Below are 25,556 nucleotides of genomic sequence, written 5' to 3'. Positions count from 1 at the left end.
AAGAGAAAGCTAGAGACTGGAAGAGAGAGACAGAGGTGAAAGTGTGTACAAAGATCAGCTGTTATATTCAGCATGGGAGGGGTGGTTCTGCGTCGACAGCTTTTAAAGAAATTATGAATACTTGGCCTTTAAGATTGGACAACACAGGTGGAAGCAGACTGTAAAACCTGTAGTCCTGAATAGTAGAATTAGATAGGAGGCTGTGGTGTTAGCTTCAGCAATAATTTCATGACGGAAAATATTTCTGAAGATGTTCTTTGCTCAATATGAGCCCACAGAACCCCCTCTGTTCTTTCTCCCAGCTCAGACTCTTAAGAGTGGCTGAGGAAACACAAATTGCCAGTGTGTAAAAACTATTGAGATACCAGTGTGTAACAAAGGCACCGGTTCAGCTGAAATGCAAACATAATATTTCTCTTCACCGTAAAAAAAAAAAAAAAAATCATGAATAAATATTCATCGAGAGGCTAATTTCATAAACTGCCCTGGTTGTCCTGGAATGAACAGAGGTGACTCACTCAAAATGAAAACCTTGTATTGTTACTCCATCTGCCCCACAGCCCAAGGCCTAGGGCAATTACAGTCGCTACAGCTATGACAAGCTGCCGGAGCTGAGCACTAACCAAACAGTCAGAGTAACACACACACACAGATATGTGCACAAGGCCAGTTTTACAAAATGCCCAGCAGTGTAGTATTGAGTTAATGCACATCTGTAAAAATAGCTCTATCACAGCCTGCACTTTCCACAGAAACTTTCTTTTCACCTTTTGACATATAAACAAGACCAAAAACTATCCATGTTCTGAATGGGCTAGTTCAGAAAATATGGGATTGACCTGTGTAGTATGGATTAATGTGGACAGGATTAGTTTTAGGGCAGTAACTAATGATTATTTTCATCATCAGTATTTTCTTGATTAATCAAGTAATTGCATGGTCCTAAAAATGACATTTTATCAGAGCCCAATATGACTTCTTAAAATTGTTCATAGTCCAAAACACAATGAGATATAGACTGAGCTCACACTGAGATCATTTTAGCTGCTTTATAACTCAACTTACTTCCTGAGTTTTGAGACCAATTAACTTCCATTTAGATTTGGCCTCTTGCATTTAAAAGAAGTGAAAAACCCAAACCCTTGATTCACTTACTCAGACTGAATACACAACTTAATGACCTATTGATGGAGAGTTTTGCATTATCCATATATTTTAACCTACATACTTCTTGGAACATTTACTACCTGGGTCAATATTTACTCATGTCTGTCATTATGGCTTACTGTGGAAGTACTCAGTTTGGGTGTTAATTGTCACCTCTGGATGGTTTTGCATCCAGTGTTCCAAAATGTGGGATGATTTTATGAAGTGATTGCAAGTCTTTAATGGGTAAAGGTCCCTATGGTTTTGGCAGCTTTTGCCAATCCCCAGCCCCCCTGATCCCACGTCCTCCAGGCCCAGACACCTGGAAGTCTCCACCAGGGGAGCTGGTCTGACTTCACAGAGGGAAGTATTACCTGAACTAATTGGCAAGCACCCAGACATCCCACAAGTGGTAATGAACAGGCAAAATGGCTACAGCAAAGAAGGAGTGAGAAGCCCAGATTCAGTCCAAAACTCAGGGAGGCTCTCTCCATGAGCCCTCACCCTCTGTCCAGGGCTTAGGCCTACTTCCTCCTCTATAATTAAGGGGTTATCCCCCTGCACAATGGAGAAATTAAACTATATAACCATGCAAGGCAAATTACTGCTTTTCCTGGGAGTTAGAGGAAGCGTCTTGATGTGTAAACAATACCCCCACTTCAGCTGAGTACCCTCTCCTTCTCTTTCTTTCTCTCCGTCACCCCCTCTCCTCCCTTCCCCACCTTCCTCTTTGTTCCGTGGGAATTTCAGATGGGCCAGATACTCTGTAAGACTACAACTCTGCTGAACAAAGAGGATTTACAGTACCTCTATCACTTAAGCATCTCAAACCTGTTCTGCCAAAGCTAATACTGAGAGAATGTGCACTGCACTCATGCAGAGACAAGAAACACACACACACAAACACATTAACGTTTTCCCAATACACACTGCACAGACTGCAATTTCATGAAAGTGGGTTGGTGACAGATAAATATGATTACAAAACTGACCCAATACCAAGCTGTGTGTGTGTCTCCAAAATGTTTACATTTTGAAAAAGTAACACTGCTGCTACACTGCAAAAACAGAAATGGGGGAAATATTACTTAAAATATATAGGTTTTTTAAAAGCCAACAGGAAAATTTTACCTGTCAAAACTTGTACATGCTCCTACAGAAAAAACTGTCTGCTAAGAAGAAACATGTTGTCAGACAGGCATACATCACTTTGATTTAAGATATTTAATCTTACTCAGATTTCACTTTTTGTAGCGTATGATATGCTGTACTCGGCTGCTGAAGAAGCGCCGTGCCAGAACATTACAATTTTTTACCATGACAGTCGATGCCAACCTTATAATCTGCGATAAGAATGATCAGGAGACAGGCTGTGTTAAACTGACAGGGTCAAGCGCTGATTGTGAGACTGCACATTCACCCTCAGCCGGCTGATTTCAAATTCTGTCCACACTAGGATTTTCAGCTTGTTTTCTTAAGCGTTCTGTCGACACTAAAAATGCATGAACGATGGCATGAAACAACATAAGCACAGAATGAATTAAAGAACAGTATGACTGCATGATATACAATTCATCCATTTAGCGCTGCACGGGTGCAATCAACATTTGAGTTGAACTGAATTCGTCTGTAGAGAAACACACAATCTGAGTGCAGAGACAAATCCACACCATCTCTCTGTAACAACTGCTGTATATCTGTGGACTTCAGATATATAATGATGGTGGTCAAGCTGACAAACAGTCTGCTCACAGTGTGCTCATCAGAACCATGTCTGCCATGAACATGTCTGTATTCGCTGCTGTCAGGGGGTGACCCCGCTGCTCTTTGAAGCCCAAGCCAGGAATTCTCCGGCTTAGCTAACACCGTTGGGGAAAGCACCTGGCAAACAAAACACAACAGGCTTACACACTATACTAACACATACAGGCTTTCATTCAACAAACCCCTTTTCATTTGTAGACTGTTCATTAGACGTCTGCCTCCTTGCACTTAATAAACGTCGTGAAGCTACAGCAGAGCCATTAACCTTATTGCAGTAATTAGAAATTAGGGGTGTAATCATGATGTAATCAAGGATTTGAGGATATTTTCATTAGTGGATTCTATGAATAAATGACTCCGAACAACGCAAGCCTGAAAGTCTAATCTCTGTTCATCTGCAACTGGACCAAAATATCACATGTTGGCTTGTGTTGCCTTGTGAAGAGGTGTCTTCTTTCTACTTTTTATTGCCCTTGTTCACACTTCTTTCCAGGAGACTCTCTGTCTCCTGCTTCTATTTATTGAAGGACTGTGGAATCTTTTAGGCTCAGCTCAGTTCACATTTTCTTTTAGCACCATTTATCAGTCATGCCTTCACTTTGTCTCTGTGTTTTGCTGAGTATTTCCATTTCATGTTTCCCTCTTTACATGCCATCACTGCTTTACAGTGAAATCCCTAAAACAAAGAAGTCAGAATGACACTTTATATATACTTTGATCTACTTTGCTGAACCTTTACCACCGTTGATTTGTATTTCACTGAGGCCATCCAAGCTGAAAACTTTACTGTGAAGCACCAAGCAGTGGGAATTTAATGTTTAAGTTAGTTGAAATTAGGAGAATTTAAAATTCAAATCTCAGACATCCTATTTCTAGAAACAGAGTGGATTCTTTGATGACAACAAAAAAAACCCTAACCTGTTCACCCCAGCCAGAGATACCATTCAATCATCTATTGCTACCCAGCTGAACTACTGTCTTCATTCCTGCAGCTGTATGATGAATGACATTACAAATCAGTTTTCCATATGGCAGCTTTTTTTTTTTTTTTTGCCTTTTTTCTACAGGTCATGACAACCACACAGGGGCCTTGCTGTGATTACAGAGCAATGTAACTAATAGTAGCAGTCCTAAAAGACTTTCTCACAAAGAATATGGCACTGTAGCAAATGTATGCATATGGCTGGCAGAGGGTCTTCCCAAATTATGGCTTTCTTATCCTGAAGTAAATGTAAAATATCAATTGTACAAGAGGAGCTGTACAGAAATTCGTCCTTTATTTTATCTTTAACCTGCTTCCAGTTTTGCTTTCTTAACCCTCAGACAAAAATGACACCAAATATGAAAGCTCACATTTGTTTGGGAAGCCTTTGTGTCTTTCCAAGATGGTCATCTTTTTTGGGCTTGGTCTTAGAGCCAGTGAATTTGTAGGCAGAGACAGCTTTTGTTTGTTATACCTGCATCCACTTTATTTACCTAGGAAACCTCATCTGCTTATTTTGCTGGTTGCATGGTTTACACGTCTGCAACCTGTGCTTGGGTTGAGGCCAGTGGCTGTTACAGTCATCTGAGGAAAGATTCACCCTCCTAGAGATGTGACCATAAAAATATACTGTAAAAGTTTATTCTTTTCAGAGATGTTTATGGAATTCCTCCGCCTCTGCTGCAAGTTGCTGACTAGGTTGGATGGTTTGCTGTTGTTTCTGACCATTTTATTTAAAGGTCTGAACCCAGCTCATTTCACTTAGTTCAGGTTGGCAGGTGATATGTATGAACAAGTCTGGCTCAACGTGACTCATGCCCCAGAGCTCTCAGTGATTAGGGCTAATTGCTAAATGCTAACCCAGGCAGGAGAACACCAGCAGTGAAACCTTAGATCTGTAATTACAAGAAGCAGCATTTCCCTCAGGAAGAATTTCACTGATGGCAAAAATCAATTTCCTCCTCTTTCTTTCTGGGGGTGGCTACAACACAGTTACACCAGGCATTAATTGTAAAGACACCAATTGTTCAGTGCCTTACTCAGGCTGAGACACATCTTCCCCAGGGAGGAATATGTTGATGCAAACCTTTCAGTTAGTTTATTGTTTTATTTTTTCTTGACTGACGCCTGAGTGACTGCAGACATGCACGTCACATCCCGGTTGAGCGGGCTTCCTTGCAGCACTGTGCTTCCTTCAGCAATGTTTCTGCGAGGGCGGACAACAGCTGTGTCTGCAGGCGAGGGTGGGAGGGGGCTGGGGGGACCGGAACAGCGTGACCACAAACTGTCCGCCTTTAGACCAACTCAGCCATCAGAACCAGGCGTGTTTACTCAAGTGCCTCCCGCCCGTGTTTACAGCAAGCACACATTTTTGTTTTACCATGTCTAAACTCCTTAGATGTTTATTTTGCTTCACTTGAACTGTGAGTGTTAGGGCTACATTAGCGGATGAAAGTAGCTGAGGCTGGCAAACTGGTGGCTCTAAGTCTTATGGATACTGAAGGTAATACTGGGTCAGGGAGAAGTTCACAGTGTAGAAACTGAAATGCACGAGCGTGGACTTTCAACAAGTTCTTTAATAATATGCAGCGTCTTCCCATCCCAAAGAAAGCGGTTGCCTGAGGCGACACCTTAGAGAAGAGGAGAGAGCTCAGCACCTTATTGGGCTAAATTCCCATCAGCCTAACAAACAAAACAGGCAGGAAGTGTCTCAGAGGCAGGGGCATGGATTACACTCATGCATGCTGGGAAGGAGCTTTCTGTTTAAGAGAGGATGAAGCACAAAAAGAGAAAAGGGAAGTACAAGCAAGGGAGAAGGGAGAGACTCAAGGGATATGGAGAGAAAGCTGGCTGACGGAGTGTTGGTTAATCCCCTAAAGCATCCATATATTGCTTCCACCTCCTGTCCCACTGCTTGTAAACGGCAAGGAATGTAACATGTTGTCTTTGGGCCCTGCGTGTGTAGACGCCTCTGGTACAGAGAGATTTATATTCACAGACATTGCCCAGAGCATACCATGTTGCTTTTTTAACTCTGGAGGCTTTGAAGCTGAGGCAGAGCGTTCCAAAGAAGCAACCAATATCAGAAATGTCCTCTCATTTGAGCCTGATTTATGTTTCATAACCACATTAGAGACAGTTTCAGTTTCCCATTGAGTCAACATACTATAGGCATTTGCTCAAAAACTACAATTGGAGGACTGGGCTGCTTAATATAAGCCTTTAAGACTGTCTTCTAAGCATTCACTAAAATAAACATTTGTCTTGTGATATTCTTTTTCAAAACTAGAAAGACAAGTCTCTATAGTGCTTTCAACTTCTTAAGAATTCCTCTGAACTCTGTACTTTCAGATTGAGTTTTCTTTGCTAATGTACTTCAAGTAAACACAAAAAGAAACCAGGGAACTTATTAATAATTTAGATTTATGCATAAAAAGTAATGATAATACATATATGTACAATATATTAAGCTGTAAAACCCATGTGACCAATTGCTGTGAATCTGTGGAGGAGCGCCACACTGCCTCTTGCTGCAGTCCTCTGCTCTTAGTATGTAGGCCAGCACTTCAGTGATGAGGACACTCTGTAATGAGTGATGATAAAGGCAGCAACTTCAGTGACTACTCCACTCAAAGACCTGTGTTTTTGGCTTTTACACAGCAATTGGCAAGGCCAAAAAACCCCCCAAAAAAAACAAAACCCCACACTGAAAGAACAAGATGTCCCCCTTGTGCTTTCACTTAGCATATCTAATCTTTAAATCCTGTCGAGCCCCAAAGTGAAACTCTAGATAAGACTGAGAGAAAGAGATAGATAGAGATGTGATGATGGAGGCTGGAAGGGGATTTGAGGGGTGACTTAGAAAGCGACCAAGTTAACTGTTTATAGAATCCACATGAATTAATGTAAGCACCAATCTCTGTAACCCAGATAGTCAGTCAGCCATTTGAATATTTCAGCAATACTGGCTGAGATTATGTGAATATGTAAAAGACCAAAAAAAAAAAAAAAAAAAAAAAAAAAATGACTGTAATCATGCATTTGATGTATCCAGTCCCAGTTTAGGGAACATACTGAACATATCAGGCTTGAAATATAGGTGTAAACTGACTCTGCAGATGATGAAGCTATAAGTTTGCAAATACAAGGCCATAAACTGAAAGTCATTCCGGGACAGAAACAATATCGGGCTGCTCTTGAAGTCATTCTTGGAGGACAGCAGTGAGTTCCTGATAGTGTGTGGCTATAGACTCTGACAGGAAAATAAACAACATTGGGACTTGGTCAATAGGCCTTCCTGTAAGCTTGTTGCTTGCAGGTCTTCTCAAGTATCAGGAAAGGCATTATTGATATGCTGTAACAAAACGTTACTGTAGATGACACCTGATAGAACTGATTCTCTCTCAACACTGGGGATACGAAAATGTACTTTGGGCTGTTAAAAATGAAATCCATGACATGTTTGGTGGCTTTAGGAGCCAGGGGAGGTGTTTCTTGTATGTACAGCCATGTAACTCAATCTACAGCATTTCTTTAAATAGGAAAGATACATACATTTGCAGTGTGCTACACAGATAACCTATGAGTTTCTTTGCTTTGGTAAAAGACTAATCCACAGTGACATGGCCATTATGAAGGACTGCATTTTCTTTTTTCCCCAAGTAGAAGGTGGATGTCCAAGGAGTTAAACCCAAACGGGGCACAGGGGTCTGGCATGAATGCAGGCATCCCTGCATAACCATCGCCACAGAGCAGCACCCCTCCCACCTCCCCGCACCCTCCATCTCTCACCCAGTCTGTAGAAGCACAGCAGCATAAGAGCCTCATTTAGGGACATAGAAAGAAAGGCAGAAATCCCTTTCTCAGGAAGATTAGTGGCTGTCTTCCCTTTGGAGTAGGTCTGTGGATGGAAAGGGAGATGGGGGGGGGGGGTCTGTTTTACTCTGGGACATTTTTCTCTGCTGGAAGGTGGGGTGGGGGTCTGACCCGCTCCAGAGAAAGGCCCCGTGGGCAGCACAGAAACCTGTGGTGGTGACACTTCAGACTCAAGCTCCATCTGAGGCCACGAGTAACAACCAGATCCTTATCGCAGAGCCACGTTCTACTCCCAGCAAGACTAATTATACTAGACCTCTCTTCTTCATCCATCTACACCACAGTGGCTGGAGTCAGACTGGTAACGCTGGCTGCTGATCCATTTTCCTGGGCAAACCTTAGAGGGGTGATTTAATGCTGTAGTCCTATTTCGAGTCGGCTGTGTTGACAAAGGTTAGGAATTTTTTTTGTGATGCCTCTCATTGGCACCCTTCTTAGATACATCAAAGCTGTGAATAACCATCTTTAGACAATGTGTATTATGCTGAAGAACATCAATCCTTTACAGGAGTTTGCAAGCTATGACCAAACTCTAAGAAAGATGAATATAACACACTGGTTAGGTAGAAATAATCAGAGCACGTCTGCTCCACTGGCCTCGTACAGTCAACACCAAAGTGAGGGATGATGGAAAAATTCTCTTTGGCAAACTTTCTCAGCATATAATAAGGGCTGTAAAACAAGAAGTTGGCAGATCTATGTTAGAAACCATCTTTCCTTCTCAGTTGAGGCCAGAGGAAGGCAGCGAAGTACAGCACATCTGAGCACCTATACCCTCAGACTGTGAAGTATTTGGGGGGGGGTTCAGTGCATCAATCACAGGTATTCCTTTGAAACTGTGAGATGTTTTACAGTTCTGGAAGCGGGCACCTAATCTGAACACATGTTACTCTGACATGGTAAGGCACAAGCCGACACAGACTCGTAAATCCCGGGGCCTGGGAGTCAGGTTGCAAGGGCCCAAGCCTGTGGAAGCATGCCCTGTCGCTGTGAGACAGATGCAGGCTGTCACACAAATTGTGGGCGCCCATTTAAAACCATTAACAAGGCCTTGAGAAAGAAGTCTGATTCCTGTCATATAGACTGAACCTGACCTATACTTGTGTGCCAGCATCCCTGGCCGCAGTCCTACCTTCTCCGCTTCCTCTTGTACCCTTCCATTATACCTTCACACCCAGAGACACAGTTAAGTTCAACAGGGCAAGGCATGTCTCTATGAAACACAAGCAAAGTGCGCTCTCCTGAAACAGGTTATGAGATTCGTGGCCAGCTGACACAACAGATTAGGGTGAACAAAATGTTCTCAGGATGTTTCTACTTAAGTTACACTATTTTATGGTGTAGTGTTATTTTCAAGTTTAAGAACTGATAATGTAGTCTTTATGGTTTGGAGTACTTTGCAATTCCAATTCAAATACAAGCAAGTTGAATAAACAAAGACCTTTAAGGACAAAGCACAAATGTATCCAAGCTACTTGATTTATTCACACTTGTCCCATTTTTTTTGTTTGCACATGCATACTAATCTGAAAACAAGTTCAAATAAACAGAAGGAATAATCAAACTGAAAACAAAAGCAGAGCTTTAAAACTATCTAATGACATACTAATGCCCTACTTTTACTGTTCCCCTGTGTGACAAAGTGAGCTTTGTGATGGCAGGCCACCAGGCCCTTCATTAGGCACTAACACAACTTGAATGATATGTTTCTGCAGTGCCCCCTCAAATGATGCCAGTGTGTCTTCCTGGGTGTCGGTGTCCACCAGCAGGCATTAGTAATTTATAACCGTGGTACCTCAGAGGCCTGAACAAGGTCCTCCAACCTCGTTACGAGGAGTTTTTATCACACGTTTGCTAATGAAAACGTGAGCTCTCATCTTTTAATTATGATCCCATTACAGAGGGAGTCTCGCATAGCTTGCACCCTCTGTGTGACCTCACCAGTACAAATAACCTCTGATGGGTAACGACTCCTTTTTTTCCAGTGGTGCAAGTTTATGAAAATTCAACCCCCACAGCCTACATGACACACAATGATCATAATTGTGTAAATGACTGAATAATTAATGTCGTGGCAAGTGCAATATTTTCTTCTTTGCTTGTTTGAAAAACTTGTGGCCTCTTTGTGGAGGTGCCAGGGAGGGCGCACTGAAGCGTCCTAGTTTCTCACCCTGCATCCCTAAACAATTAATGCTCATGGCTCATCTCGTGGCAGGCCACCAAACCCATCATTAAGCAAAAATACCACCACAATGTCATACGACATCTTGTTAGCATTTCAAAGGTCCCTCCCTCCTCCCTGCCTTTATCTGAGGCCTCTGATACACCATGTTGTCCACTGCTATGCCAGCCTTTTTTAGTAATTCATGTAATTTACACTCGGGAGGTGAGAACAAGGTCTTTCGACCTCATTATAACATTTTTTCATCATCCATTCTTTGACATCTTTGAAACATGCAGTGCACATCTCTGGGTCTAAGTCTTTTCATGTGCCACCCAGCAACTTATGTGAATAGCCATAATGTTTCAGTTCACTGAACCGCAGAGTGCATGATCCTACAGAAAAACATCAGGATACCAGAGTGCTGTATTATACCAGTGTTTCACATGAACACATGTATTGGCAATTTATCACCCAACCATTAAATGAGTAGATCATTCAGTAATTTGGCTAGTAACCTTCATGAAGGGAGCAGTTTACTGCAGTACTGTTGTTTTAAACTTCATCAGGTTTAGTTAGGTGTAGCTAATAAACTGCCAACTGGGTGTATGTCCACCCTACATCAAGTATCTAGTGTAAATGTGAGAAAACAGTGTTGGAAGATTACTGTACCTCTGGTCATAGTGGTGGGTGAGGGCTTTTTTGGGAGTTCTGAGAAGCTGCTTCCGTCCAAACCTGAGCCCTTACACTCCTTCTTCTCAGTGGCTGTTGGAGCTGAAGTCTCCATGCTGCTCTTCAATGTCCAGCACAACTTGGAGAGGCAAGAGAGACAGTAGTGTTAGGTAGGCTAGGACCATGAAAAAAAAAAAGAAAAACTGCTCCTGAGTGACAGCTGAAGAAACTGGATGTTAATTGTGGTTTTAAACTTTACTTTTTGGTCAGATCATGACACTGTGACAATTTTAGAGAGAAAATCCAACTAATCTAAAACCTGCAAACCTCTATTCCTTATTTCAAATTTCTCTGTGACGGGATGAAATGTGTAGAAGTTGATGTCAGACATAAGATACACGCTGACAACAGAGAAAGCTCATCTGAGCTGCAGTTTTTTTGTACACCAACAAGTAAATAGTTTAACTTTGTTCATTTAAATTACAATTACACAGATACATACAGACAATGCTCTGTGACAAATTACAGAAGCTGGTGGTACAGACGCTATAAGCAGAAAATCACATCATGACTTAATATCTTTATAGAGTACAGTAAAGATGCTTCTTAAATCTGGAGTTCTATGGAATGAGCACCTTACATCTAAAAACAATGATTATTCCCGTCATCTAAGAAACACGACAGTGAAATTCTCTTTTTTTCAACTAAAGTGTAGTACAATGTTTGCACTGTAATTTCTATAGTTGTGTATGCCTTTAACACACTTTGTGTCAGTGTAAGTGTTGTCCAGTCAGGACCTAAACAAATACAGGTTTCTCAGTCTGATGTAATGAGTTCACAATGCTCCCTCTGTTCCAGTTGTAGACACGAGTGGCCCTCAGCTCTAAGGTTTTAGCACTGTGTTAGTACCTCCTTATGTCTGTGTGAATGGCCTGATAACTTGGCAAAGTGCCACTTGTTTGACTTGTCGGGACCTACAAGATCCATCCTCTGCCAAGAACAAACAGGACCCGCTCCCCTGGCCTGGGAGGGAAAAGTCTTCCCTCTCTAGCTAGCTTGCAGCCATAACTTTTCCACCTGCTTTCAGACACTGGTGAGAAAACGTCTGTGTGCTTTGACAGAACAGTGAGATGTAACTAGCTGACTTCATATTTCATGAGTGTGAAGAAAAGGAGATTTTTCCATGTAAGGTCTGTGAAGGTTTGGAAGAACTCTCAACTTTATTTTACTACAGCATCTGAATGCTTTGGGGCATTCTCACACCTGCTAGCAGCTACAGGAAGTCAGATGATTAAAACTTCACACAAATATGCCAAGAAATAATTTTGCACTCTCCAGTCTTTTAAACCAAAAGTGTTTATGACTTGACTTGTGCCCAACGGACGTAAGCAACACCCTGAAATGGCAATCCAGACATTCATTTTCTCTGGAGTCATGCAAACAAAACAAATGTGGTTTTTGGCTGTGAGAGTGAGCATAATAAATATTTTAAGGATGAAAGGAACATATTAAAAACACACTCTTTAAAATACGAGATGAGGATATGTAAAGGTGAATACATAGTTATGAGTGCTGAGAATGATTCTGTCTCTAAAAGGTAAGCGTAATTGTTCAGTGATCTGGTTACCACTAGCCGAATGTGTGAAGTGCTGTTTTTGGTTTCATGTGGATATCCAACATGTCATCCTTTATTGTGAGGTGTGTGTACTAGCAGCCATGTCTGTGACTCTTTGGAGGTGCCAGTCGCCTGTCGCCGAGCCAGTGTAAGCCGATTAGAGGTGGGCGACTAACAGGTTTAGGCTGCATCTGTTTCTTTTTTTTTCTGGTGCCAAGACAAGTCCTGGAGCTAGCCAGGAGCCGTCTTGTCTTGGAGGACTCCGTCACTCTGACATCACCTTAGTGATAGAATTTAATGTGCTCTTTTCATGGGTGCTTTATTGTACTCAGCATTGGCCAGAGAGCAGGCTCTTTTTTTTGGTAGTGAACCCTCTTGGCTCAGATAAGATGTGCACATGATCACACCAGTGCTCACAGCAATGGCGTTTGCCTTTCAAGCAGCCTGCCCCTTAAAAATAACTATGAATCTTCCCCTTAACATCACCGTCTGATGAACATCTGGTACAGCATTAATGGCTGTTTCCATGCTTTTACAGCACGCCAACTATTTGCTTTCCAATTGCCTCTGAACCTCGAGTCAATATTTTGATGGAGAGAGGTTTCGGGTACAAGCACCTGTAAAGGTCATTTACCTAAAATTTTAATCTGTTGGATCTAAAAAAACAACAGTGGAAGTAAAACTGCTGGATTTGAGTTTGTTTCTCAAAAAGTGGCCCCAATTTCACCCTGAACCCCCCCACCTCCCACCCCAAGCCCACCTCTTTCCTTAATTCTCCGGAGCTGTTGCATTTGCCCTGCTTGTCGGCATCTCCCTATAGGCCAGACCCATATTGCCCCCAGTGACAGGGAAGCTCAGCTCTGACGGGCTGGTACAGGTGTCAGGGACCGAGTGGACAGATGGCAGGGGCCAAAGGCGAGCAAACAACAAGGGTGCACTTCTTTTCTCATCTTCTGGTTGGCTGGGCAGTCCGTTGTGGCACGAACAGGATAAGACCGCCTCTCCACCACCACCCCTCCTCACCCGCTCCTTACCCCACCCTCTTCTGCCACATGACCACAGAAACTGGGGGGTTCAAAGAGACTAGCACAGGATTACACCCGCCACAAAAAACACACCTAACGCTCAGGAAACCAAATGATTTCTCATGACGCAACATGAATAAAACTTCAAATGTTTCATGTTGTGTTGTGACACATCACCTCTCTAACCTCTGTCCATGTCATGAAAATTTCTTCATCCAATGTCTTAAATTCCTCTTATCACAACAAGTGACACTGAACAGACCACCTCAAAACAGGGACAAGATGCCCCAGTATCAACATTTGAAGTGATTTCTGGGAAATGCAGAGCAAAAACATCACAGCAATGACTGTCTGGCAGCAAAATAAAAAGTAAGAACCTTTGAGATTATTGCTTTAAATGATTTATTTAGTTAGTTTCAATGCAGAGTGGTGGAAAAGGCAAGACTAACCATATCCGAAACCTTCAACCTAAGTTTTACAGTGAGCCTGCTTTGTTCTTCTTCCTTCCTGCCACACAACCATAAAACTGGATGTTTTTTTTCCCATTGAGAAACGTCTTTGCCTTGAGTGAATTATCTCACATTCAGAATGAGGTTTAGAGAAGAAACTGTGTCTGTGTGTGTGTTTTTTTTCCCCCCCAGCCGAGACGCTGCTGGTTTAAGTGTTCTAGTAATGAATTCAGACGCCAAGCAATATATCTTGTATTTAATAAACTAAACAAATTCTTCAGTGCTAGTTTCAATCACAGTCCATCCCCAGTAGGAAGAATATGAATATGTTTCGGGTGAATGCAGAACTTAGACTTTTTTGTTCACAGGTTTAGGCACAGGATGGAAATATTGACAGGGAAGAGTATAGTTTATAGCAGGGATTGTATGTCTGACTCTGATGGACCGTCCAGACATGCCACTTAACCACACAAGGCACAGGAAAAAGACTGAGGTAATGGGGAAAGTCACTGTTATGTTTTCTTCTGTTAAGGTCAGTTTTAAAATCATAAGAAGGTCAGAGACCTCCACTTGTTTCCAGTGCAGAGTTATTTGTTAGATAGATTATAGATTATCTTAAAGAAGAATCACTTGACTGATGAATTCACAGTTCAGGTCGGTAATTTACTTTCCTCTCATTCGCAGACAAATAGTCTCTCTGCCTCATCTTTTCTTCTGGCTCTTCTTCTTGCTGTTAATTTACCTTCTAATCCCCCCCCCCATCCAGACTTTTTGTTATGAGACCTGGTGTGTGTTTTTCCTAGCGCCTCGTTCAGTTTCAAGTGTTCCTCTCCTCCACTACCGTTCAACAGCTCCCCTTTCACCAACACTGAAAGGAATGCAAACACACATCAAAAGAGGCCCTCTCATTTTGAAGATTTCCAGGCTTTGCTCTTCTTACTTTCTTCCTTCCTATCTTTCAGTCAATGCGATCCGTATGCTGGTAGGCTCTCTTTCCTGGCAGTACTCACACTCACACACATACACAAACTGTCACACACGCACACACACACATGGGTGCACACAGAAAATTTGCACAGGCGCAATAAGAAACTCACCAACTGCTGTCCCACACTCTGCTCACTTGGCAAACACAACAGAGAAGGATAGGTGAGGTCTCCTTGCCCTTATGCCACCTGCAGACCTCTCTAGTCATGATGGTGACACACATGCAGGTTAACATAACATCCACCAGAAGCCAAAATATGGTTTTGTTTTACATATTTTTGTCTTCATCACAGATGTGATGTTTGACATGTTATTTTTGAGGACTGTTGTTGGAGATGAAATCGTGCCACTTAGAGTACTTTGCTTAGCTTCTGAATGTGCTCACTTACAGTACAAGTAGCACAAGTCCCATATACTCCACTGCATTTCAGCTGTAAATATCCTCACACTAGTTTTTAAATATCATTCAGCATCAAAGTTTCCCTCAAGACATGTTTTAAAGTATGTCTGAAAACCTCTGAAAAGGCACTGGAAGCACATCCACACTGAGAAATTCTGGATCTCTGAAAATGCTCCACCCACCACTGCTGCTAGTACTAGGCTGAACTAGCCCTTCAGAAACATCAGAGAGAAGCAACCATAACTGTTTGAATGCAGCTCTAAGTTACCCTCAACTCTACAGAGCATTGTAGCATCTTCACTGCATAGCGAAGCATTTAGCAGCAAAGACCCAGGTATTTTACTCAGAAGGTGGTGGGAACCAAAATAACAAAAAAATGTTTGTTATATGGTTACCTATAACAGGCCTATCCCTAACTTTAACCCAAAATGGCCAAATGATCATGGCCATGATTAAAGGAAATTGTCTGTATGAAACAAGATGACAACCATGGTCCTTGGTATTAAAGTCGGACATCATCTACCACTGTTTTTGTTTCTGTCTGACTGCAACGTCTAATGATTCCTTCATGAGGACACACCTGAAAAACACTAAAACTGTCTTTTTAAGCTTTGATACATGATGCACTGCTTCAGTCATTTCTTCAGTTGCACTTGTGTGCAAAAGGCTAAACCCAGTGATACACTGAGGAGGAATGCTGGAACCGTCAGATCTAATTTACAGGTGGACAGGTGTAGAAGTCAGGGGAGGCAGTGGGGGTGGTGGTGGTGAAGGAGTCCACACAGGCTTCTTCTTTCACTGTACCTCAGTTGTACAGGACCTTCACTATATCCGGATCTAGAGAGCTCCTTGCATAATTCAGACAAAATGCAGCTGTTTTTCCCCTCACATGGCTGGTCCTAACCACCTTGGCTGGACTTTCTCCGGTACTCTGCAACAGTTTCATGAGAAACCTTTAATTTAACTTACCAAATGTTCTCTCCATGAGAGCTCTGTTTGCTCTTTAAAAACTTCCTTCCTTAGACAACACATTTCATTTTTAGTCCTGACTGCTGCAGTACCTAACAGTGAAATGGTACTAATTTTTAAAACCACATTCTAAAACTTTCACCTTTGGTTTACCACATGAGAAACGGTATACCTGCTGGCTTATGTTGTTTTTAATTTTATTTTATTTCTGTATTTTATGGGACAGAACACAGAAAAAAAAAAGAAATATTAACAGGCTCCTTTGGTCATAGTGAGATGAAAGAAAAGTCGTGCAGTTCCTATAAGGTCTTTGCTCTAATCACAGCACTGATTATAAACCAATATCTTATATTAGACCATAGTTTAGGATAAAACTCATCTGCAGGTTTGTATTCATTTTCATAAGCTGCAAGTGACCGTGTGGTACACATGCATTGGGCTCATTTATAAATGTGCTTGTTTTTGTTTGTTTGTTTTTTTTTTACTTTGAATTTACCTGTAATACGTCGCATATAGTGACAGATCCTCAGAGAATTACAAACCTGATTCTGCTCTGATTTTATCTCAAAGAAAAGCAACTGGACTTAGTTGTTGTTTTACAACTAAGTCCAGTTGCTTTTGATTAAACTTCTTTGAGATAACTATGACCTGGATAAATGAGAATATTCACAGGCTTGCTCTGATTTTATGGAAAACTTTTAGAATCTAAAACAAACTAAACCTTGCAAAGCTTTGATGTATTCCTGCAAAATTTGTAAGATATCAACACAAAGCAATCAATATCAGACCAGGAGTGTTTGTTCTTGTCGACAGATGATACAATTGACAGCAAGCTACAGAGACCTCTGGGAGAAGACAAGTTTAGACTAAGACAGGGCACATTCTCTGTGGGTGAATCATTTGTCTTTGGAGAAACATGTCCCTGTGAAGATTTGAAGCTCAGGTCTGAAAGCTCGTGAAACAGACTGTTAAAGGTCTGACAGCAACACATTAGCCATTAGTCTAATTCAGAGGTTGAAACAACATCACTACAGGCAATCGCTCGTATAGATTTCAGGTCACTTGAGCGGGAAGGGTATTGTCATGATGTGGCTTTATCAAACCAAGGTGAGGATTTTCTATGGGGGGATGATTAAGAGCTTAACTTGCTTTAAAGAAAATTAAATCTGTGGGTGATTCAAATTCCCATTCAAAATGATTCATCACATTGGTCTAGAGCGTGATCGTCCATATGTGTACATTCTGTGTGTTCATTCTTTTAATCATGTAAATTAGGGCTTTTTAAATATTTAAAATGTTTCTCCACCACACTCCAGGTTTTATTAATCTCCTGCCTGTTCCAAACTATTACAATCTGCAGACTGCACATGAGGACTCAAATCCCTCACCAAAACCCAACTATCCAGTGGGCTGCAGAAGATACAGAGCAAGGAACAGCTAACAACTGATGTAATATAGAAGGCATCTAAAACAGCAGACAAAAACCTTGTGGATGAGTTCTTACCCCACCCCTGAACCTGACCTTTCCTTCTAGTAAAGGCAATATCCTGTGGTTGATCTTTTCGTCTCCCTCAACCAACAGAAAACAGATGTGGAGCTCAAACCCTATAGTCCCTGGCAGGGAGGAAAATACATGGCTGCAATTTGGGTTTTTGCTTTTGTCCTGTGAGAGAATCAAGTACTGTAACTAAGTCAATGAACAGACGCTGACACAAGCTTTAAAACTTACAAATGAAAGAGTAGTCCACCAATTTAGCACGGCACTCCTGTAACATTGTTGGACTCATGATGGACAGTTTTTTTCAAAAAAAGATCACATTTGGTCCAGGAGAACCAGAAATAATTCAGCAATGTAGCTGTGATGCTAGTAGCAGCTGATGTAGCCTTAAGCTAGTGGCTAGAAGCAGAGATAGGATCGGGCTACAGAGGTAGGGTAAACTCACTTCTTTCTAAGTCCATGCCACCAGATTTCTTTTTCATTTTCACCCTTGTAGTGACTGTAGACACTGACTTGAGTGACATCAGCTGAGGACTCAGATTTTATGCATCTCCCTCAGGAGACACAAAAGATTTTCTACAACTCTGCATGTATGCAACAGTACTTTCTAAAACTCATAAATTTACTTAGATGAGTAAAATTGGTGGAATTCACCTTTAATGTAAGTACAAACCGGCAGACATCAGTACAGCACCCAATGATTTGTTAAGTCCTGAAACACTTAATTAACCAATTAGTTAATAGGTTTCATCTTGTAAGGATCATACATGTTAACTGGCAGGTGAACTGATAGTAAAAATAATACTGTATCCATGTGACAGAGGTGATGTGTGTATGTGTGTGTGTCAGAGCTGCAGCTGTCACCTGCACCACATTTCACTCTGCTGAGTCGAGCCGGCTTCTCTGAAGCATTTGGTCCAAGTCATTCATCCTAAATGTGTTGTTAGCACTCTCTCTCCCCTGCTTCAGCTGTCAATAACTCTGGCAGCTACTGTGTGTGTGTGTGTGTCTATGTCTGTCAGATTTGGCCAGATCAAAGTTGGTGTTTGCTCCACTCAGGTTTCAGTGTGGTGCGACTTCCACATTGTTGTGGTGAATTCACCACTGCAGTAGAAGTGCTGGTGATAGTTGTCAGTTTGTAGTTGTGTAGATGTGCAGTGTCGGCTCACGCAGCCAGCTGCTGCGACCTACACCCAGATCTCAGACCTTTGGTGACTGGGGGGGGGGGCGTCTGTACATGTGTGTTTGTGTTGTCAGGAACTCGTCAGCAGCAGCTGTTACCTCACCAGGTGAGATCACCTCTGTTACTAACGTCTACATTAGTTACAATTACCACTCACTGAGATGTCATTTTGTTTCAGACACAAAGTGATTTTTTTATAAAAAGAAACTACAGTGGTCGGAAGTGGAAACACCTGGCTCCTGTTGGACATAAACCCACTCAGACAGGTGGATGGATATGAGGCAGTAAAGTTAGGAACACAACTCTCACATGTTACGTTCATTAAACAGAAGCAGCATAGTAAACCCTGTTTACCTGGAGCTGTTAGGTCTGAGTGATATGGTCAAAAACGTTATCACAATGAAAATTTTCATATCAGTAATTATCATTGTCAAATAATTATTCCTATAAGAGTTATTCTCAACATGATGAGTAAACTGATTATAAAGTGTAAAATCGATGCAGTGTGTCTTATCAGAACTTGGTCAGATAAATATGAGGCTCAGGGTAACGTTAATGAAATAAATCAAGTTGATTTAAACACAAGGTAAAATATAACCATGTTAATATTGTTGTCCGTTTTATGAATCCAAACTTCAGCTCTTTGTATTTTTGCTGTAAACATGCAGCTGTCCACACTGAGCAGACGACTGACATTGTAGATGTAGAGTTTCTGCTGTCTTCACCAACTTTTTTTCCGGGAATATTTCGCCACTCTACGACCGACTGGTGACGCCGCTGAGTTCAGCCTGACTTCAAGTCTCGCATGTGAAATGGCCAAGCTCAGAGATGGGCCCCGCACGTAACCAGAGTGATTTTCATCCCACTTTCTCTCTAATGAGCTGATTACAAAACACCAACAAACCTCACTCTGGCCCCGAGCCACACGGTGGGGGGGGGGGGGGGCAGACATGTTGTGAGAGGAGGAGGAGAAGGAAGAGGGAGAAGGAGGGAGGAGAGCTTACGGAGCTGGTTGCTAAAGACAACCACATGTCTCTGAATCCAAACTCAGCTCTGTCTCTGCGTTTCTTGTCTCTGGCTTCTCTCTGAGAGGAGACTGTGGCCTGGCTCTGAGTCAGCCTGATGTGGAATCTAATATCTCCCATCATATGGAAACGTAAGAAAAGCAGCTCTGCCCTTGAGGCTGCGTCGACTTTGTAGCTATGTGAGGGCCCAGTGTAAATCATAACTTACAGACTCCTCAGCCTCTCCCCTCAGCAGCTCAAACACTGCCCCTCCTCTCTATCTGTGTTGGCTTGATGTTGTTGTCAGTGGCCTCTCGTAGACCCCAGCCTCTGCCTCTGCATCAGATTAGAGCCCGTGGCAAACATCAAAGACAATATGCCATTGTCTGAGAGCCTGTGTCAGTCTGTCCTAATAGCTCACAGTCACACAGAACAGCCTGCTTTGATGAGGAGGTGATAATGATACAGTGAAGAGAAAACATCTCTTACAGTTATACACCTGATGGCAGTGACAGATCATCATCTCTTTATACCAGCCAGAAAGAAGTTAGTTAAGGTTTCTCATACAGCAGCTCATGATTCCCTCTTCTGTCCAAACCACAGATAGTCCTGATTCTGAGAATCAAATGTATGACCTGGATCCTGGAGGCCATTATGGACTGTCAGTTTCAGTTACAGTCCATCAGAAAATTGAAAGAATGTGGAAGTGTGGAGTTTTCTCAGCTGACAAACAGAAGCATCACTACCAGTCACTACCAGAGTCCATTCACAAAAACAGTGATTTTATTTTTTAGAACACAGCAGCTGCTGAAATACTGTGGCCTCCATCTGTTAGTGTGTTTGTGTTACTGAGTGATTTTCAGAGGTGGAAGAAATAATCAGATACTTTACTGAAGTAAAAGTCTCTGTATGAATCTGTTCACGGTGAGTTCACTGTTCTCACTCAAAACTGCATCAATTCCAAAGATTTGTGTCCCTGTGGGAAAATAAGGCTCCGGTTCAAAAATAGCAGAGTTACCTTTAATGTGAAGGTATCTCTCTGTTTGCTATACACTCTTCTTTTTAGTATTTTAATGACATTTGATGCAGAAGCAACAGAAAGTTCAGCATCAATTCAGGACAAACTGGGCTGTAAAATGTAAAGACAAACAGAAAAGATTCAAAGTGTAAAAAACGACCTGTCACTTTACATTGTCCAGAGAGTTTATTTTGTGTTGAGATAATGAAATCAGTCTTCCCCTCCCCCTCCCCCCTCTGAAATGACCTTCTGTGACCTGGGCAGGGCTCCCCCACAACAGCAGAGCCATGACCACCATTGTCTCTTAGCAGGCCGACAGACAATGATGATGTTCGAGCTGAAACACTTTAGGGAAACTGGGTTTCCAATGAGTCAGTGAGTGAGGAGCTGGGCTGTGATGGGAAGGCCTCTGTTCGGTGCTGCTGATGACACATCATGCATCACATGGGCTTCACTGTATACAAGACTGAATCTGTTTGAGCTTTACTCCCTTTTTGGAGATAATGGAGCAGGCTGCGTCTCATGTTTCTTCTTCTGCAGCTTAAGTTTTACAGCAGAGGAACAGGAACAGAGTTGTTAGGCCTGGTTTTACAGTTTGTCCTGAGCGAACCTGTTTCCAGTTGTGTGTTCGTGCTGTAGATGAAGTGACTGATGAGGTCAATCAGCCTGTAACAGCCTTTTTAAACATCTTGTTAAATACATATCAGCTCGACGTTTCAGAGCCCGAACGACTCGAATGCTCAGTGCTACGGTCCACCCTGACCTCAGGGATTTGAGTGTCCACTCAGAGCTGCTCAGAGCTGCGATGTGCTCGCCCCCCACCCCCAAACCTCACCCCCCCAACCCCAGGTATGACGTGGGCCTATTTAGCCTCACACACTTGAGGGAGAATGAAGGGGACACCTCGAAAGAGCAAGTGTTAAAATGAGGTTTCAGTGAAGGGCTCTACAGATGAGTGTGAGCGACCATCCCTCTCTCTCTCATGTTTTTCCACCTCTCTCGCCCTCTGAAGCACAGACTGAGTGATCGTGGTGGCATCGCTCGACGTGACGCTGTCTTTTACAGCAACCCCCCACACCCCATTATTTACTCAGGTTAAAACTTCTGCTTCATTCATTATGTTTGAGAACATAAATGATTTAAAACAACACAAAATAACAGTTTCCAGCTTCTCCTCTTTCTGCTCCCATTATTGTCAGTGATTATTGATTATCTTCCAGTTTTTTACTGTTAACCTGACAAAATTACCATTTTATAGACTTGTGTTGGATTCAGAAAAATGTGCATTTTTCACTGTTTTCTAAGATCTAATAATAAATGAGTGATTTTCATTTTACAGACCAAACAATTCATAAAAAACAGATTCATTTATAATGGAAATAATTTTTCATTGCAGCCTTGTTATGGAACTAATACTAACTTATCAATACATTACATGATTAATTGCAGCCTTACATTGACACCTGAAATTACTTACAGCTAAATATAATTTATTTATTTATATATATATGCCACATATGAGTTGGTATCGGCCCCAAAAATCCAGGATCAGTGAGGCTGTAAAGTGAATTAAATATCTAATCATGACACATGTCCTGCTCTGTAACAACTGATCTCACTTCTCTCCATCTCATGAATTTATATATAATTAAAAATTAAATGTATTTGTTTTTTGTTTTTTGTTTTTTTAAGAAAAGAGACTTTTCCTGTTTCCTGTGCCTGACAATTTAAATGAGCTTTAAAAATGCCAGATAGTTTTTAGCTGAAGGAGAAATCAGTGGTTTTATGGACATTGTCAGGCTTTAGTGTCAGTTACAGTTACAGAGAACAAGCACAGATATTCTATTATATTTCTATATTTCTACAACCTCAGCAGCCACAAAACACCTACAACCAAACATCCGCTCTGTGGAGGAGTTTATACTCCATTATAGAAACATTCACACACTGATGATGAGACTTTACACTCATGTTAATGTACACAGATCTTCAGTCAGATACTGTGGGAATTGAACTGTAACATGTTGATATGTTCAGAGCAGGTCAGAGGTTTACTCAGTGCTGAAGAGAAAAAGCAGCAGCCACTAAATTCCAGTGCAAATATTTTTCGGCCGAACCGCTGAAGCCCCAGAACCCCCCCTCCGCCCCAGCACACCTAACACATCCCTGTCCTGAGGTGACGGCTTCATTTCTACAGCGAGAGGAGGTCAGAGTGGGACGAGCCAGGTGAAGCCTTTCTCCTCTCTCTCTCTTTTCCAACTTTTGAGTTTACTCAGCAGGAGTGGGTGGTTGTGGTGGAGGGGGAGGAGGAGGGTGCCCCCCCTCCCCTCAGAATCACTCTACTTCACCCTCCTCCAACCCTCCTCTATCCCTGTACGCTAGACTTCATCGGTATTTGCTTTAAAAAAAAAAAAACCCTCACCCACCTCCTCCTCTTCGGCCTATCCCCCTCCAACACACACACACACACACAGTCACTCCTTTTCCAGTATTTGATTCATTAAATTTTCTGTGGATTTCCAGAAAAGAGGAAAAAAAGGAGCTGGATCAATAAGGTGGGGGCCTGTGCTCAGGGAGGGATGTGTGAAAATGGGGGCTACATGTGGCAGCACACAGGGGCTGCTGGGCTGTGGGGAGATGAAAGTGACATAACCACTATGGGTCTGTGAACGCTGCTGCAGAGCAGAGCCCCCCAGAACTGAGGCTGAATGAGCTGAATAGGCTCATCCATTCTTCTCTCCTTTCACTTTCCGTAGGCCTGAACTGTTGGAACTCTTCATTCCTAACAATGGCCAAATGCACTAAAACTTTTTCTTTTTTTTCTCATGCAAATCACCTCAGCCCTGACAGGGTTTATCATCATGAAGCGGAAAACACACACCCACACACATCCTCGCCCTGGTTCTTTTTTAAAGATCACAAATGTTACACATTCATTCTTTTTTTAAATTTACTTGATGATTTTCCATTATTTCTGGATCTGTGTCTCATCAACATGCAAAGAAAATACTTATATGAAAAAAGCTTTAGGAAACCAAAACACAGTTTCTTTGCCACTAAAATGTAGGCCAAAAAACTAACAAAAAAGTGGGAGTCCACACATGAGTTTGGAGATCATTAGCAGCGCCTGGTAGATAGGAGTAAAAGCCAACAGCAAATATCGCTGGTAAAAGGCCCCCACAAAGGCGTCAAGTGTTTGTTGACTGCTCAGGCTGGAGAGCAAACAGCAAACTTTGAATCTTTCATCAATAAGTCCACATGTCACAGGCAGTGAATGTGTCTGTGCTGCTGCTGCATTCCTCACACTCTGCTCAGGTTTTGTTTCTTTGCTTTGTTGCATTAAGAGATTAAAAAGTGAAGTGCTTGGAAAGTGAGGTGAGTGTGTGTCTGTATGAGATTATAACTGTTTTTTATTCTAAAGATACAAAGATAAAACTGTGGAAAAACCAGAGTGTATTTTAATGGATTTTTCCCTCAGATTTAAACATGTTAAATTCAGCAGCTTCATAGTTGTTGGAGGCGTCAGCAGCAAACATCACAATAGTTTGTGTTAAACTATTAAAAGCTGTGCAGGGGGATTGGCGCCGAGCTTTCTGATCACATCTCTTCCATATGGATCAAGTTGCAGGACAGAACATTTTTTGGATTCCTGTGTCAGATAAGTTCAAAGTGCAAATGAGATGTGAAGCTGCTGTGAGTCTGGTCTGCGGCTGACACACACACAGGAGAAACTCTCCAGAAAAACACTGTTTGTTTTAATCAGCGCGGACAGAAAAGACACAAACTGAACCAAAGGCCGCTGCTGTCAGCATCACCCACCAGCCTCCCCCCCTCACCCCTTACCTCTCACGGCTGCCTCTGTCCGCGTCGACACCGAAGATCTCCCACTCGAGTCTTTTTTGTCCGAGGAAAAACTTCGTCGGAGTCGGATTCCCGTAAACTAACGACTTGAGCTGGCAGCAGCGCTGGACGCAGAACGCGCAGACTTGACGCGAAACTCCATGAACTTTAGTTAAGAAAAAAAAGTTTTGAACACGGACAAAGTTTGCTCGGCATTCCCACCCCTTCGCTACTCCCGGAGAGCTGGTCGACTCAGAGCGGAGCACAAGTCGCGTCTAACTTTTTCTTACAATCCATCTTCATCTAGGAGCTGCGCTCTCGCGTGCGTGCTCTGCGCGCGCCTTTCAGCAAACAGTGAACATGATGCGTTAAAGGTTTTTTTCTCAAGTTCTCGTAATAAAAAGTTTGGAGTCAAAGCGGTTTGGCTTCACTCAGCAGTTGTTGCAGAGACATGCGGTGGTGTTGAGATCTTCAAGCTGCTGATCTGTTTTCAATCCCCCCTCCCTCCTCACCCCCCTCTTTACCATCTCCTCTCTCACTCCCCTCGCTCCCTGGTGAGTTGGGCCATTTGCTGCACCAGATGGGCCGGGCTAACTCAATCCAGCAGTTGTAGACGGAGAAAAGTTAGATAAAGTTTCATTTGTTATTTGATTCACGGGTTTTCTGGTTGTGGATGTTTGTCGGAGCCAGACTTTTACAGCTGACTTCTCACAGTTTAAATACTCAGTTAAATCAGCTTTGTTACAGATGAAAGAAAAGAGCTGTTGGAGTGAAACTCTCTCCTCAGGAGCAGTGATTCTTTGAGGGGGTGGACAGAAAATCAAGGCACAAACTAAACTCACACTTTACACACACATACATCCAAACCCATAGTTAGAGCCACAGCTTAGTGTTTCAAAAAAACAGACAACAATCTTTATAATTCATGCTTTGTTTATTCCCACTCAGGCCTTTTCTTCATTTGAGC

General features: G+C 42.3%; 1 protein-coding gene across 2 annotated transcripts in view; it reads right to left on the bottom strand.

The window, feature by feature from the left end:
- Positions 1-25,229, bottom strand: part of gli2a (GLI family zinc finger 2a) — a 71,734-nt gene extending 46,505 nt beyond the window's left edge. Inside the window, exons 1-2 of one of the 2 annotated variants that reach the window (XM_051069880.1) lie at positions 24,593-25,229; positions 10,602-10,740 (exon numbers count right to left, since the gene is read on the bottom strand). In XM_051069880.1, the coding sequence (XP_050925837.1) occupies positions 10,602-10,716 (115 nt within the window). In that variant the 5' untranslated portion in view covers positions 10,717-10,740; positions 24,593-25,229. The remainder of the gene's footprint in view (positions 1-10,601; positions 10,741-24,592) is intronic. The other variant, XM_018683084.2, reaches the window with a different exon arrangement.
- Between the last annotated feature and the right edge of the window lie 327 nt (positions 25,230-25,556).

Source organism: Lates calcarifer, linkage group LG1 (genome assembly GCF_001640805.2).
Source record: "Lates calcarifer isolate ASB-BC8 linkage group LG1, TLL_Latcal_v3, whole genome shotgun sequence".
NCBI classification, from domain to species: domain Eukaryota; kingdom Metazoa; phylum Chordata; class Actinopteri; family Centropomidae; genus Lates; species Lates calcarifer.
The sequence above is the reverse complement of the archived record's forward strand: the minus strand, read 5'-3'. Positions and strand labels throughout refer to the sequence as shown.